The following is a 15168-nucleotide window of genomic DNA, read 5'->3' on the forward strand; positions in this document are numbered from 1 at the left end:
AAGATACTCAGTCGGGGCTATCAATCGCGACCATTTGGGGAATATTATCGTTGCAATGGCTGCAAGAATTCGATATCCTGGTTCAGTTTTTGAGGGTGAGCTCATGCCGATTCTTAAAGGTTTGTGGTTGATTAATCAGGTTGGTGTGTTTTCGGACTCGCTGGTTGCGGTCCAAGCAGCGATGGAACCAAAGGAGTGCCTCAGTACTGAAGGAACATTAATTTTCCAAATCAAAAATATGTTGCTCTGTCAACACATTTGATGGAATTTGGCATGTGAGGCGGCAATCTATTTCCATAGCTCATAAGCTAGCTTTGTTCGGTTTTTCTGTTCCTCAAGTTGTAATCTGGGATATTGTAACTGGTTTCCCTTCGTGGTTCACGAGATGGTACTGCTCCTTATAAATTGTGTGGCAATTTTCTCATTACAGAAATTTCAAGTGCAAGTATAAATTTATGGTGTATTATGTTATTATTCTAATTTCGAATATATATATATAATTTATTGTTTATGGAACATATTCACATTTTACTTGTTTTCCAAAAGAATGCCACACATTTTTTGGGTAAAAACACACTCCAAGCATTCTGTATTTTGATCGAACAAGACCCTACAAACTTTCAAGATTGAGCAACAACTTATATACTAGTGCATTGTAGTACATGCGCGCTATGTGATGTCTTGTGAAAAAAAAATAAAGAATGAATATTTTTTAAAAAAATTCTAAAAATAAAAGTTATAAATTTTTGAAATTGAATGGTGGGAAAAGAAATTTAAAAATAAAAATGTTGTTATGATATAATAAAATCATTTGGTTAATTTGGTTAGTTTGATAAGATGGAGGGTTGGGCTGAGCAAATAAAAATTATAACAATGGAATGATTTGATCATTCCATTGTTCAATTAATACAAAATTTGACACCATCTCGAAATTCATCAATTAAAATCCTGTGATTCATATGGTTTAGCTCTGCTAATGACATCTCTGAGTGCAGCTGCGCCCAAATTCTTGAGAACCTATGCATTGATAATGTAATATGGTCAAATCAATATAAAAGGTGAATGGAAAAATATCCATACAGTCATACTACCTCATTTGCATCTTTGAAAGAGTTCGACCCATCCTTCTCCGGCCAACTTACTTGCCAGCACCTGGAAACATAAGACCATCAAAGGAGATGTCGTCCGGTAAAACGGCTTTTTTTTTTAAAAAAAAATATTTTTTACTGAATACAGATGCAATGGAATAGGGATGACGCGATTCGAGCATAGTAACCTTTCTCTTCCAAGGCGGCGGGAAAGCTCTTCAGCTAAAGCTTGGCCTGGTATATCGCCATCAGTTGCCAGGATTATTCGAGACGCCTAAAAGGGTTTACAAGCACATATAAGATCAGTAGACCACTTAAGGGCAAACTATAGAATATCAATGAGGTATCATAAATCTTGATTTTTAGATGTTGAACCTTGTCCAGATAGTCTTTGCAGTTCCATAGATATTGAAAGCTCACGTCCTGATAAGGATGCACAGTATATTGAAACTTTGTGCTCAACTTCTACTTCAACAATTGATTAATGAGTGCATATAAGAATCAGAGTATGGAGAACCACCGACTGAACCTTATCCATTGATGGTAGTTCTTTGATCGAAACTGTCTGTGGTGCTCCTCCAGGAACACTTACACAATTGAAAATGCCAGCTTCTTCTATTGACAATTTATCAATCTCACCTTCAACCTGGATTCGAAAAAGATAAATGAGGAAGGGAGCAAGGAGAGATGAATCTGTCAATCACAGAAAAATGCTCGAGTGAATACAATGATAATCTCATCTGCTTTCGTTATGTCGTCCAGTCCATATAACATTTTTTCAGTACCGCTGTCCTGAAATTTGAAGACAATAAGTTACAAAAATCAGGTCAGTTACAGATGTTTTACTTTGTTGGTCTGTTCAGAAACTAGGATGCATAATACTTTAACCGAAAGGACTAAATAATCATGCTTGTTACGCTTTGAAAGTAACTCGCTGAAGCGGACTTCCAAAGTAGACTTTTGATGTTTGTGAAGTACCTGCCAAAACTTTTTCTCTATTGTTCTGTACTTGCAGCCAACAAGTAGCCCATTTTGTCTGTAAGTAAAGGCAATGATCTTCTGCATTGAGAAATTACAAACTATAACACGAGCATCAATGCACCAAGTAAAAGAACTCCCAAATCCCACAACACATGGCATTGGTTCCCAAAAGGACGAAGATAAAGAATCTAAAGAAAATCCTCTTCCCAATGCCAACTGCCACTCGGGCTTCCCATGCTCTAGGTGAAAAAATCCATGTGCTTATAAAACTATTCTTGTCTACTACTTCCATGGAAGTTAAATTCTCATTACCACTAAAAGCTTCTCTGTCTTCTACAAGTAAGATCCAGAATTTTCTTTATCTTAAATTAATAAAAAGAAACTTACATCATCTGAAGCTGCACATAACACATACAATCATCGTATTTTCTATAAAAATTATGAACCCAAAAACTCTTCAATTTGAACAGGAATAGTGAACTGGACCACATACAAATTACAATCTGAAATAGAGGTATATAATGTGAGTATCCGTACCTTTTCACCAGAAACTTGCATCACTTTATTTCTCTGCAATGTTTCCTTGGATATCATTCTTCCAGCAAAGTAATCTACCAGCTGAAACATAAGATAACTTGAAATAAACTTCGAAGTGAAAACTCCTTGAGACCTTGGTGAAGAACCAGGAACTTATCCTCATCATTCACATCACTTATGTGTCTTCTAAGACAATTTCCACCAGGTCTCCAAAAGAAACAAGATCAAGAAATTGAAGCTGCCTAGGAAGTGGCAGCAGAGTGACACAGCTGCACTATAACAGAATACTTAGAATCACTAGGATTCATTGACTCGCTCCTCAAATTCCAATCAGATTTGCATTACTAGTTATTAGTCTTAGACTTTCTAAATTTTGATACTCGTGAGGTTGTTACAAAGAAGTTGATGACCACATATTCTCTTAGACTATCCCTTTCAATATGTCTATAGACACAAGGCTGAAGAAAAAAATATAAAATCAAATGTTCGTTCTTCAAAAACCTTGGACAACCGAATCATGTCAACGATGCAGTAAGTTGAATAAAATTGAAACCCTTCATAAGATGTAAAAGTTCTGGTCAGTTTGATAAATTTGTTACCTCTTCACCCAACACCTCTAGCCTTAGACTTTCCCTTGTCGATGGCGAAATGGAATTGACTTTCCCATGAAGATCGCCACCAGGATTAGGCTTTTTAGTGTTTGCAACAACCTGCAATCAAAATCAGCATCTCTCAAAAAAAATATGGCTTCAAGACATTAGAGAAAAGAGAGAAGCTGTAAACAAAACCACATCACGCCACCTGTCCTGCCCATCCACATTGTGTATCAAAACATCTCCACATTGCATAACTCCTAATATATATTATATAAATGTATATACTTAATCAAACTCAAGAAATGTGTAACCTTGAAAAATTTTGAAGGCAATGTACCAAGTTTGGCCAACATGAAACGAGAGACTTCTCTGCATAGATGGTCCACCTTGGCACTGAACCAAAAGAAGGTAGATTCATTGAGTGCCAGTTTTAGACCTCAGCAGCTTCTACAACGCATACTAAATTTACCATCATCATGGTGGATAAAGTTAGAGAGGAGAACATGATTACATGAAAAATGCCTATACATTCAATGACATGATTATCAAGAATCCGCCTACCAGCATCATTGAATGTTAGTCGAATATAATCTCTAGTCATTATCTGATTGAGACATAGAATTGTAAAATCTCATACAAAAAACATCTTCATCTCGCTGCATTTCCCTGATTAAGTATTTAGCTCCAAGCAAATTCATAGAACAAAATTAACCATAATAGCTGGTAGAATATTAAAAACAACTACTTAGAACGCCAGAGAAAGACATACCTTGGGACAAACTAAAAGATCATACAGTCCAGGTGTACAAGAATCAATTTTTATTCCACGGGTGTCCATTTTCTCCCTCAGTTTGGTAAAATCAGCCCTCTCTTCCCCCGTCTCATCCATCTCAGCTATAATTTCTAAGGACAAAAAACAGCGACATAATCAATTATTTGCATTTGACATAAAGATGCCAAATAAAACAGCTTCTCATCTAGACTCGCTACGAAAATTTTAACCTGTCGTCTTGGCAGACCGAACATGAGACAAAAACTGGAACCCATAATTGTGAACTAAATTCCAGGAGACGGGCTTTGTCGAAAAGGCCGATATACTGAAAGATGGTAGATTTGACAAAGTTTTGGGATTCGGGTGACAAGGAGGTGGCGGTTTCGGTAGCGGTGATGTGAGGAGAAAAGGCATTTCAAAATCAACTGTTCCTGGAGCTGAAAGACGGCGGTGAATAGGCCATTTTCTTCTCGAGAATAAAAAACACAAGGAATAATGTTTGAGGAACACTATTCACTGCATTGGGTTTGGGAATCCAAAATGTTGGTGGTGGAGGCGTTGAGGAGACGTGGATTAGTCGATTAGATAATATTTCGGAAAAATAGTTTTTTATTTTTCCAATAATTAGTAATCAGATGTCCCATATATATTGTCGTCTTGTTTTTTGATTAAAAAAAAATTATTAAAAAAGTTAATTTTATATAAACTTTTTATTTTATTTTTATTTAATATATTAAAAAATAATTATATAATTTTCAAGGTATAGTTAATAGGGGTATATTAGTAAAAAAATGTAAAAAATATTACTAAATATGGTATATGATTATATATTTGGGACAAATAAAAAAAAAATGTGAACAATATAATTGGAACGGAGGGAGTACATTTTAATTTTGGTTTACTCATTTTTAATTTTTAGTTTTTAATTATTTTAGTTTGTGACAGAGTAAAATATTGATGTGTTATTAAAAAATAGCTACAAGTTGGAACCAAAAAACTTTAGATGTCGACTTGTCAATTGTCATGTCAATAATTAAATTAAAATAATCAAAAATTATTATAAAAAAAAACTAAACTTTGAAAATATAATGAACAAAAAAAAAATAATAAACGAGGATCGTGATCGTTTTCGTTAATATTTATACGCTATCAATGATTCAATTACAATTTACATAAACACGAATTTGAGGCTTCTATTTTCAAGAAAATACTACCTTTTGCTACTTATTTGTAAACCAAATTAATAAACTAATTGACGCTATGTTGTTTTTTCGAAAAGAAAAATGTCACGTGAACGAGTACAAATACACAAGGTGACATGAAATCTTTCAAATCATAGTATTATTCTAACGAAAATATCAAATATTATTTCATCAGTGCATTCAAAATCATTTTATAATTTTAAAATTAACGTGTAGTACTTGTGTGTAACCGTAAATGTATAGGTATACCATAACTCTTTGGACAATCACATGAAAGAAAATTTATGTTTTCTTAACACAATGCATACTATAAGAAGCAATGAAAGTTAAAAAGGATTATATATAAGCAACCGCCATCCTCATAAATAGGAGGAAGTTAACCCACGTCCCCATCTTTCTCTCCTCCCTCTATATATCGATCCCTTTTCTTTCTTAATTCTCTGTGTCTAATGATATTCAACTACTACTCATGTCTTTTTCTTCCCAAAAAAAACGAACAAAATAATATTCTTCTTGAAATCTAATTAGGGACTTTTTGATTTCTTCTATATATATCAGTTATGGCTTTGAGTAACTACTCTTACTGGGATTCCTTTCACCAGACGTACTTCAATGCAGAAACCAGTACCATTTTTGCTCAAGAAGATCAAACAAGTCATGAGCAGCTCTGCTTTTCGGAGCTCGAAGCTTGCTCCGATTATATCGGCTTCGCGGACTACTCCGATCATGATCTCTTCAACCATCACAACATGCTTTATTCAATATCTGATCAAAACTACGACTATTTGCCCGGAATACTCCCTGCAGCAGCTGCCCATTTCCAACAAGTAGTCCCCGCGGCCAAGCGCCAAAAGTACTTTGGAGCCTACGGGTTAATTCAAGATTATCCGCAGGAAGTTTCGTTGTTGTTGCCGGATCCTCCGATATTGGCTCCACCAGTACTTAATTACAATATGATCGGCTGTGATACTAGTTGTGTGAAGAAGAGGCAGCAGCAGCATCCTGCAACAAGCGGCGGAGGCGGAGGCGGAGGCGGAGGCTTATCGGCGCAAAGCGTGGCGGCGAGGCAGAGGAGGCGGAAGATCACAGACAAGACTCAGCAGCTGGGGAAGCTGATTCCTGGTGGGCAGAAGATGAACACCGCTGAAATGTTTGGTGCTGCTCATAAATACATCAACTTCTTGCAGGCTCAAGTTGGGATTCTTGAATTCATGACGAAATCATCATGTCACCAGGTAATTGAATTTATGATTATTCATAAATCTGTGTAATTAAACTACTTCTGTAACAATTTAAGATTAATAATGTGATGCGATATATACGCAGGAGGATAAAGAATCATCATTTCCAGAGGAAGAAGAACATTATTATAATTTGCATGATCTTCTTCAATCTCCATTGATTCAAGAGAAGTTGTTCTCTGCAGAGAAATGCTTGGTTCCCAAGAAATTTGTCCAATCACTGAACACAGTTGATCTTGATCCATCTGCTTAATTAACCCAACAAGTACTTAGCTAGAATTAATATTGGAAGACAGGCAATGTTTTTTTGCTGCCTTGCCTTAGAAATAATCTTACAGCCTAATTATGTTTAAATGATATTCAAGTTTCTTTCTTTATCTGCATGCAAGAGTTGTATTTGCTTTTTAGTGTAAATTGTATTTTATGGAAATTAAACGGTTGTGTTGTCGAATTGAATTTCTTGATTAATTAATTAATTAATTAATTAATTCTTTCACTCTAATAACAATAATTTAAAGCTTAAATGATGTTAATGCATCAATTTATTAGTCTAATTTCACCGTTAATGCTCTTTAATTCAGTTTTTATTCTAATTTTATTATGGAATAATAATGATTTCTCACGTTACATTTGACGTCACGTTTCTAATTAGGGAAAATAAATGGAAGAAGATCATAAAATAATATTATAAACTCCATCGTTGGATTCCAAAAAAATTATTATAAGTTCTAAAATCGAAAAAAGGGGAGATATTAATATACATACGGACGTATATTTAATTTGTTTCAATTTTAATTTAGAATTGAAAATGAATCATTCAAAGAAGTTGAAGGACGGAAGATTTTGATCCTTTTAATCACTTCAAGGTGGTTAAAAAGTTTACTCTCAATATATAATTAAAATCTCGAACATATAATTTAATTTAGAGGAATGTTATATGTACAACCAAATTTGTACAACAATTTTTACACCACAAAAAATTCAATACAAAATTTAAATTTATCAAATCTCACGATACATTGAATGCAAAATCTCACGATATCATATCAAAATCTCACGAGATAATAGTAAAATATCACGACATAATTGTTGTAAATATCGTTGTACGATATATTGGTTGTACCTCTAGCATTAATATTCTTTAATTTAATTCACTTTTTACCCAATTCTTTTTTAAAATTATTGTTATAAAGATAATGTGGTGAGTGTTTTTATTTTATTTTGGAGAACGTTTCTTAAAATAATTTTCAAATCGATTAGGTTTATATTTACTGTAAAAAATAATACTATTCAACAATTATAACATGAATATTTTGTTTATTCTAAAGTAGATTCGAACTCATATCCAATTAATTATTCGGGTTACGACTCAATAATTTTTCAAAATTTTCCACAAAATCACAAGTGGTTGAAATGGGAAGTTGGTTAGGAGTTAGTTGACGCATATATATATATATATATAACTTAGCTACAGAGTATCTCAATCCTGCATGAACATGCAAATTCTTGAAACCAATGAACTCCAAAGCACTCATGTCAAAATTCTCCTTTCTACGCCGCCGCCGCCTCCTCCTTGTGGCAGCCATTATCACCACCAGTCTCAGCCCCACGTCGGCCACAGAAAGTACCCCTCCACCCTCAAACCCGCCGTCCCAATCACCCTCTCATCCACCGGTGACACCACCTCCAGTACCTCTAGTACCACCGCCACAAAACTCCACCTTAACGAGCTGGACACCTCCGCCGCCTGCTGATCAGACTCCTCAAGAAAATCAACTGAACAAGATAATCGACGCGCTAATCGGGGCCGGCGACTTCGCGGGTTGGGCTAACGTGCTTTCTTCCACCGACCCTTCGTCTCTGCCCCTGACAGCTACGCTCTTCATCCCAAGCAACGATGCCATCTCCCAGTCGCAGCTCCCTTCCGCCACCGCGAACCCTTTTCTCATACCGTATCACATAGTCCCGCAGCGCCTGACTTTCTCCGATCTCAGACAATTCAAAACTCACACGCGCCTGCCCACTCTGCTGCCCTCCAAATACATTCTCATCACCAACAATTCCCCTTCAAATTTCACTGTGGATGACTCACAAATCACGCATCCTGATATCTTTGTGAACCCCGCATTCTCCCTCCATGGCATCAAGAACGTTCTTGATTACTCTCTCTACGGCGGAGATGGTCTTCTTTCACCACCCAAGGAAAATAAGAAGAAGCCCCCGAGGCCTAAATCTTCGCACGTACCGCCGAACCAGAATTTCTCAGGGGAGGTTATTTTTGATCTTAGCTCCAGTACTGCAGCATGCTCGTGTACTGACTTTTTGGTTATCTTTTGTGTCATTTGCACCGTTTTTGCATCCAAGAATCTATCAAGTTGATTGCATATCATAGAAATGTAGCAGTAAGAAAGCGTCATGGATTCTTGATTTGCTATGATTCTTTTAAGTCAAATTGTTGAGTGAGTACTGTCTTGTAAGCATTTCTTGGGCTAATATGATTTGTTTTCAAGAATTCAATATTTGCTGAGACGTGATCTGTTAGCAAGTTCAATGACTCGAGATAGTTTCATCTATGTACCACAACAATCGTTTTTTTTTTCTTCTGTGATGTGATCTTATTTAAGTGCATATCAATCAATCAAAAAAATCATCAAATAAAACAATCGCTATGCCCAACACGGCCAACCAGGCGTAATAACAGAAGAAAGATCGGCTTCAATATTTAGAAACTATTTTGAAATTATTACAAGCTAGATTCAATAATAATGTTCTCTAAACTATACAAAAAAGTCAAAAGTTGTGTCGGTCATTCACTGAAGATACTGGGAAAAAAATTGATTCTAAAATCTGCATCAGCTAAACCAGGAACTTTCCCTATTTATACCAAGGTTGAAAAAGAATGAGAATTGGCAAAAAAAAGAGGGCTGCATAACCCCAAAAAGAATGGTGGAATGTTAAAGATTTGCCACTTCAATTATTTCTTTATTGCTGGGAATCTTTGGATCTCCTCTGTCAGTGTTTCAACAGCTACTCTCCATAGATGATTTCTTGATTCTTGGCACAATATTCTGTGCATTACTTCCATCTCTTCAGAATCAGCTTTCCTCAATAGTCTTCTGAATACAGGCCGTATTTCATCATCAGACAAAAAATTATCACTACCTAGAGTTAACCTGCCAGAAGATTCCTGCAAGGCCGAGTCAGTTGCATAGCTCTCTGCTATCTTCCCCCCTTCGCCGGACCATGTTTCTGATGACTTCTCAGTTACGAGCTTGTGATTCCAGTATGTAACGCAACAGTGATGCGGATCCAGAGCCTCAATTGCCTGAATATACTCTAATTAGCATTTTCTTGAATAATCAAATGAACACAGTAGCCATATTATTTCTTGGTTGAGATCTCAACGAAGGATCTAAATAAAATGAAGCCGGATTTACCTGAATGATGGATGAAGAACGAAATCCAAACATTTGAAGACCATCCACTTCACTAACAGGCTGCAATGGAGACAATCCTTGCTTCCATAGGCATGCCTGCGTCGTAATTTCTTGGTTAAGTCTCTGAAGCACCATTTCCCAGCATCCCTGTGCTGACATGTTTGTAAAGCTCTCGTGTGGATGCTCTTCTAGACTAACCTGATAATTGAAATTTTCTATCAGAATGGTTGTTGAAGCGAGAGTAATGAAAGGTGGGGTTTTTTTAATACTGGAACCTAGGAAGATTACCTTGAATAGGGGGCCCAGGAGTCCACCATCAAGGATTTCTGATGTATAGGTAATCCTAATCATCGGATTTAAAATGTTAAAGAATTTCACCCGGCTTTTGTATCCTGTATAAGTCATTCATGACCCACCGTAAGAACCATGCAAATAATTATGGAAGACTGTAAGGAAATTTTTGTCCACTACGAGTATATACTAGACACATACCTTTCGTGAATATGAAAGCCTTGTTGCACCACTGTTTTCCACAAACAACAGAACCAAAATTTATAGTTTCAACGTATAAGTCAAGCCTCTCTTCAGAATCTGGCCCAACCTCAGAAATCTTGTTTGATAAATGCTCCTCCGGATCGTTTTTCAATAAGCTATTGAATGGAACACTTGAAGATGGACCTGTATTTCTTGAACCTAAAGGCCCGCCACCATCTGTAACAACATTTGACTCAGATGAGTAACAATCACTCCTATTTATTCTTTCCTCTGTCTTGGGGTGGTGTATTCCATGCTCATATTTGCCTCGATCCAGCTTGTCATGATCATAGTTTTTATCAGTTAACGATGCCATCTGAAAGTATTTGGATGACCATATTTTGAGAGCATCCGTGCATTCTTCCAGTGCCTCAACCAATGTGTTCAGTTCATCAATGGTGTAACGGACGATGAGAAATCTGTTGTCTGGTTCACAGCAACATATGAGATTTGCATGTTTAAGGCACGCAAATTTTTTCGAGGAACAATTGCAAGAAGCTGCAGTTAGATGCAAGTCATAAAAGCATGCAAAGCATTCCCTCTCTGTGTTCAGATCAAGATACTTTTCCATCTTCTGAAAGCTGATAACTTGTGGAAGACACTCAATTCTTTTCTTCTCTAAATGAACCCTCCTCTACAATTCAAACAAAAGAGTAATAAATATCATAGATATTAAACAAGGAATCAGACATGGATATAAATTCAGCTTTGCCACTTTACCCTAATAGCCTCGGTAAGCTTCCCATCCTTTCCACACACACTTTTCCATCTCAAGTTGTCGGAGTTTTCTTGCTTGAGAATGGAGATCTCCCAGAGAGCCCGGATAGCTTTCTGGGCTGCAGCCACCATCAACTTATCATGCGACAATGACGTTTTGCGACACTGTTTACTATACAGCTCAACTGCATTTAGTCCATGTTGTAGCCAATCTACAGGAGCCACATTTACTGCCTCAGCACAGTTAAAGCCACAGTTGAATCCACAGTGATAAGCTCGTGGAAAGGTAAGAACAAATTCCCCAGATTTCTGGACCGCTCGATACACGGGTACACCTTCTAATTTCAAAACCGAAGGAGACAACTGAGTAACCTGTCACAAGTGGTGATAAAGTCATACATGATGTAGCATAAAATTGTGGTGATGCCAAAAAGAAAAAGACATGGAGGATTATGTTTTACCAATTCATTAAGTAAATCCGGTTGTTCTTCAAATAGATCTTTCAAGTGTTTCCTCATAGCATCCTCCAATTCTGAGGCTCGACTTCCAGGCACCCCATACCAAACTTTTGGATCCCCCCAGTGGAGATAGTTCAGAGAGTAGAGGTGGTGGTCTTCAACATGCTTTAATCACATAAGAACCATCATATACATAAGAATCAGGCTAACATACAAAAGTAAATTCACATAGATGGTAAGTTACTGAAAGTAACTCACCCAACAAAACGATGAGAAGCACATTCCAATATAAAGCCATGGTACAACTACCCCAGAGATGTGCTCTTCAAAATTCAGAACTGAGCCCTGGAGAAGTGAGAAGTTATTCAAATTCCACCCAGAGCTCACGTATTGATTTATCTTAGAGTCTGTTAATGACGATGATTCTTTAGGGAATCCACTCCCCAATGTTCCACTTTCCAAGTCAGCTCCATAGTATACCTATTGTTGTCACACAAACCATATAATACAAGGATCTGAAGAAACGTAGAAATACATGGTTAAATTTAGTGTTCCTTACCTCAACTTCATCTGTAGGCTCCTCAATGATTCTCCAATACTCTCCTTCAATGTCAGCAACTGATGGAAACCCCTTCTTAACCTGTCCAGCCTCACCAGAGCATTCTTGAGTTATGTCGTGCAATCCAAAGTACGATTCTTTAAATTCCTCTGCAAATCCTTGAAAATCTTTAAGGGTAAAGTCTGGCCCCGACTGAAAACCAAACTTTTCTTCAGTATCACATGCACCGCATGATTCATAACCATCGGGATGAGCACGTCTCCTCGGTCTAGTGTTAAAGAGCCTCCGTTTTTTTCTCTTTGGCTTTAGTTTTTTCTTCATGGGCTCTCTATTCTGAAGGAGATCTACTTGCTGAATTCTTGTAGAAAATGTTTTGTGTTCCCATACTCTCTTATCTTTTAGCGGACAAGGAGGACTCCAAGATGCAGGAGGTACAATTTTGCAAATGCCATATGCCTCGGCTGTGGACCTTATGCTCGCTATATAACCCAGGGTATCTTCGAACTCCTAAAAATTGAAGAATATTTCAACTTCATATAAGGTACAACAAGATAGTAACATTATGATCTCTATTCCAGATTGCAAAAGAAAAAATGAACCTCAGCTGTTGGATAGAATACTGGAGCTTCTTGGATTAAAGGTCTACATGCTGCAGAAGGAACCCATCTTGCAGATACCTGCGCTTCACAAATAGAAAACTTGTCAAAAATTTGTAAAACTACGAAGAAGTGCTATTCTAATAAGCATAAATAAATTTATCAAAAAACAACTCAAAAACAATTATGGAGGAAATTGCAATTCCGTCACTCTTGCACCTTTCCATTCAGCGGACTGCCTGTATTCTTTTGGCTGTCATCATTTTTCGGCATATTTCTGGAATGCTGCTCCTGGAAGAAAAGTATTATGAGTATTTGGCTATTTCATATTCTAAAGAAACCGATCAATGAAAAATCAAAGCCCGAGTTACACTGGAAATATGAGAGTGGCATACGATATGTAAAATATAAAATGATTCGTAAGGGTAAAAATCATGCATGATTCAGGTGACGATGCAAACCTTCATTCTCATGATGATTCAGTCTCTGGTTGAAGCGTATGTTAGCAGCAAAAGATCGTGCTGATGGATGGTTCAGGCCTTGCCGTAAGAATGGAAACTATAGAATCTATACGCGGAACCGTTCTTGAACAAAACTAATCGTCTTCAGATCTGAAACAATAAAAATTTAATTTCATGTTCTAATGGAGATTGTTAACTGGGATCATGCGTGTAGGCATTAACATTTTGCTTGAGCAATTCTCAGCCTTAACAGTACCTCTTCACTAATCACTTACGATACTGATATGTTATGTCTAATTATCACCTACCTTCCTTCTATTTTCCACTGTTGTGGAAGAATTAAACAAATTTACTTGAAGATCAATTTTTCCCAAGATATTCAACATGGTTGAGAAGAAAACACCGATTATAAACTGAATACAGAATAAATTAAGCAGTTTACACCACAAAACACACGGAACAATCAAACACTAAAGACATGTGTTGCCTTCGTGATATACGATGCAAAATCTTGGAAGACAATAGAAAAGTAATCAGATTTGCACATACTATGGAATGAAGCAATTATGTATTTGATCAGTAAACAAATAACTTACCAAGAATTAATAGAAATCGATTGAGACCCGAATCTTTGAAAATCTCTACATGTACACACAATTGTTGAAAATAAAGGGAAACCAAATTGTAACTGTAAAGCCAAATAGTTTCTACTTTTTCGCCCATTCATTAATGCCCTAAGAAATTCCACGAAATCTCCCCAGAAAATATCATAAATCACATGAAAAAATCAAAAGGACTTATTATCCAAGATCCTCCAGACTAAAGGTAATTTCAACAAAATCCCAGAATTAACACGCAGATAAAGATACCTTTCACTCAAACAAAAGGGTGAAAAATCAAATCTTGAAGGTACAGATTAAATATTTAACCACAACATAAAGGGTATGGGGGAAAATAAAAAACAAAACAAAACAAAACAAAACAAACAACTACTTGACCAACAAAAAAAAATGGCATTCAATTTTATCAATGATATTAAATAAGAACAAAAGGGGCTTCATAGGCGTGTCCTTTTTTAATGGGAATTTAGTTACTGCGGAGACGTTGACAAGTATTCAAGAAGATGAAAACATGAATGCCAGGGTTACCTCAAAGCGACAGCTCAAGAATTCCACGTTGTAACCCAATTCTTTTTTCCTTGTTTTTCACTTGAAAAATATGCAAAAACAGAGATATGTATTGTTAAATCTTATTATAATATTGCTTTATAGAAAACAAAAAAATGTTAAAAGAAATCGAGGGAGTTGGATCTTAATGCAGAGAGAGGAAGGAGGATAGAGTCCTCGTGTCGTGTGTGTATGTGCGTGAAAAAATCAAGAAACCGAGTGGTAACGAAATTGAAAAGGACGGTTTCACGAATCCTTAATTTAATAGAATGGGGACTGCGCCGTGTGCCCCATTGTTTTCTTGATTTGCTAACCAAAGTACAATTTGGGTACAAGATTCTCTAATGATTGGGATGAGCAAAAACTAGACTAACCGAATCGAACCGAACCAAAATAGTAGATTAATTTGTTAGTCGATCGCTAATATAATTAGTTTTGAAATCAACCAAACCGACAAATCGAACCAAATTTCTAAAAAATCTAAGTCAAATCGAACCAATTCGATTTTGTAAAGATATAATATCTTAAAGTATATATGTATAGTTATTTGATTTTTAATTTATATCATATCATTAGTATTATGAAAAAAACAATAGTAGATGTTACGGTTATAAATTTTAAAATTTTCAATTATTTAAAAAGAAGTTGAATTGATATAGAAGATCAGTATCTCTCTTTTCTGAAGTATGATAGAGGATGATAGATAATTTTTTTCACAAAAAACTCGTGCGACTTAAAATTATAATTGATCATTCAAATTAAGTCGAGTTGAACCAAAATAAAACTTATTCTTAATGATTTATGTTTTATGTCACAAATATTA

At 36.1% G+C, this 15168-nt stretch overlaps 2 protein-coding genes across 6 annotated transcripts; both read right to left on the reverse strand.

Moving 5' to 3' along the window:
• Positions 1–775: 775 nt before the first annotated feature.
• On the reverse strand, positions 776–4525 carry LOC140891445 (primase homolog protein). 3 transcript variants are annotated; one of them, XM_073299935.1, is made up of 14 exons: positions 4205–4525; positions 3972–4105; positions 3540–3595; positions 3408–3459; positions 3206–3316; positions 2607–2687; positions 2067–2147; positions 1815–1880; positions 1618–1734; positions 1464–1511; positions 1277–1362; positions 1092–1152; positions 890–1017; positions 776–835 (listed from the first exon to the last, which is right to left on the reverse strand). In XM_073299935.1, the coding sequence occupies exons 1-13, from the start codon at positions 4386–4388 to the stop codon at positions 937–939; spliced, it is 1158 nt and encodes a 385-aa protein (XP_073156036.1). In that variant the 5' UTR covers positions 4389–4525; the 3' UTR covers positions 776–835; positions 890–936. The 3 variants fall into 3 exon arrangements, with proteins under 3 accessions (XP_073156036.1, XP_073156037.1, XP_073156035.1); XM_073299936.1 differs by lacking the exon at positions 776–835 and having other exon boundaries at positions 845–1017; positions 2067–2144; XM_073299934.1 differs by lacking the exon at positions 776–835 and having other exon boundaries at positions 845–1017.
• A 4590-nt stretch (positions 4526–9115) lies between these two features.
• Positions 9116–14310, reverse strand: LOC140886386 (lysine-specific demethylase JMJ18-like). 3 transcript variants are annotated; one of them, XM_073292943.1, is made up of 11 exons: positions 13180–14310; positions 12938–13003; positions 12722–12799; positions 12123–12629; positions 11822–12043; positions 11567–11728; positions 11109–11477; positions 10347–11022; positions 10143–10246; positions 9855–10052; positions 9116–9742 (listed from the first exon to the last, which is right to left on the reverse strand). In XM_073292943.1, exons 1-11 carry the CDS (start codon positions 13189–13191, stop codon positions 9392–9394), a joined length of 2745 nt encoding a protein of 914 aa, XP_073149044.1. In that variant the 5' UTR covers positions 13192–14310; the 3' UTR covers positions 9116–9391. The 3 variants fall into 3 exon arrangements, with proteins under 3 accessions (XP_073149044.1, XP_073149042.1, XP_073149043.1); XM_073292941.1 differs by having other exon boundaries at positions 13171–14310; XM_073292942.1 differs by having other exon boundaries at positions 12938–13009; positions 13180–14309.
• Between the last annotated feature and the right edge of the window lie 858 nt (positions 14311–15168).

Source organism: Henckelia pumila, chromosome 3 (assembly GCF_033568475.1).
Source record: "Henckelia pumila isolate YLH828 chromosome 3, ASM3356847v2, whole genome shotgun sequence".
Classification (NCBI taxonomy): domain Eukaryota; kingdom Viridiplantae; phylum Streptophyta; class Magnoliopsida; order Lamiales; family Gesneriaceae; genus Henckelia; species Henckelia pumila.

Bases quoted from the DNA above. Each gene is read 5' to 3' on its own strand.
- LOC140891445 (XM_073299935.1), bottom strand. From the start codon at position 4,388: ATGCCTTTTCTCCTCACATCACCGCTACCGAAACCGCCACCTCCTTGT. The intron at 3,460-3,539 runs GTACATTGCCTT...AATATATATTAG, and splicing joins TTTCATGTTGGCCAAACTTG to GAGTTATGCAATGTGGAGAT. The intron at 2,148-2,606 runs GTACGGATACTC...TTCTCAATGCAG, and splicing joins TGCAAGTTTCTGGTGAAAAG to AAGATCATTGCCTTTACTTA.
- LOC140886386 (XM_073292941.1), bottom strand. From the start codon at position 13,191: ATGAGAATGAAGGTTTGCATC. The intron at 12,630-12,721 runs GTTCATTTTTTC...TTCAATTTTTAG, and splicing joins TATTCTATCCAACAGCTGAG to GAGTTCGAAGATACCCTGGG. The intron at 10,247-10,346 runs GTATGTGTCTAG...TGACTTATACAG, and splicing joins GGCTTTCATATTCACGAAAG to GATACAAAAGCCGGGTGAAA.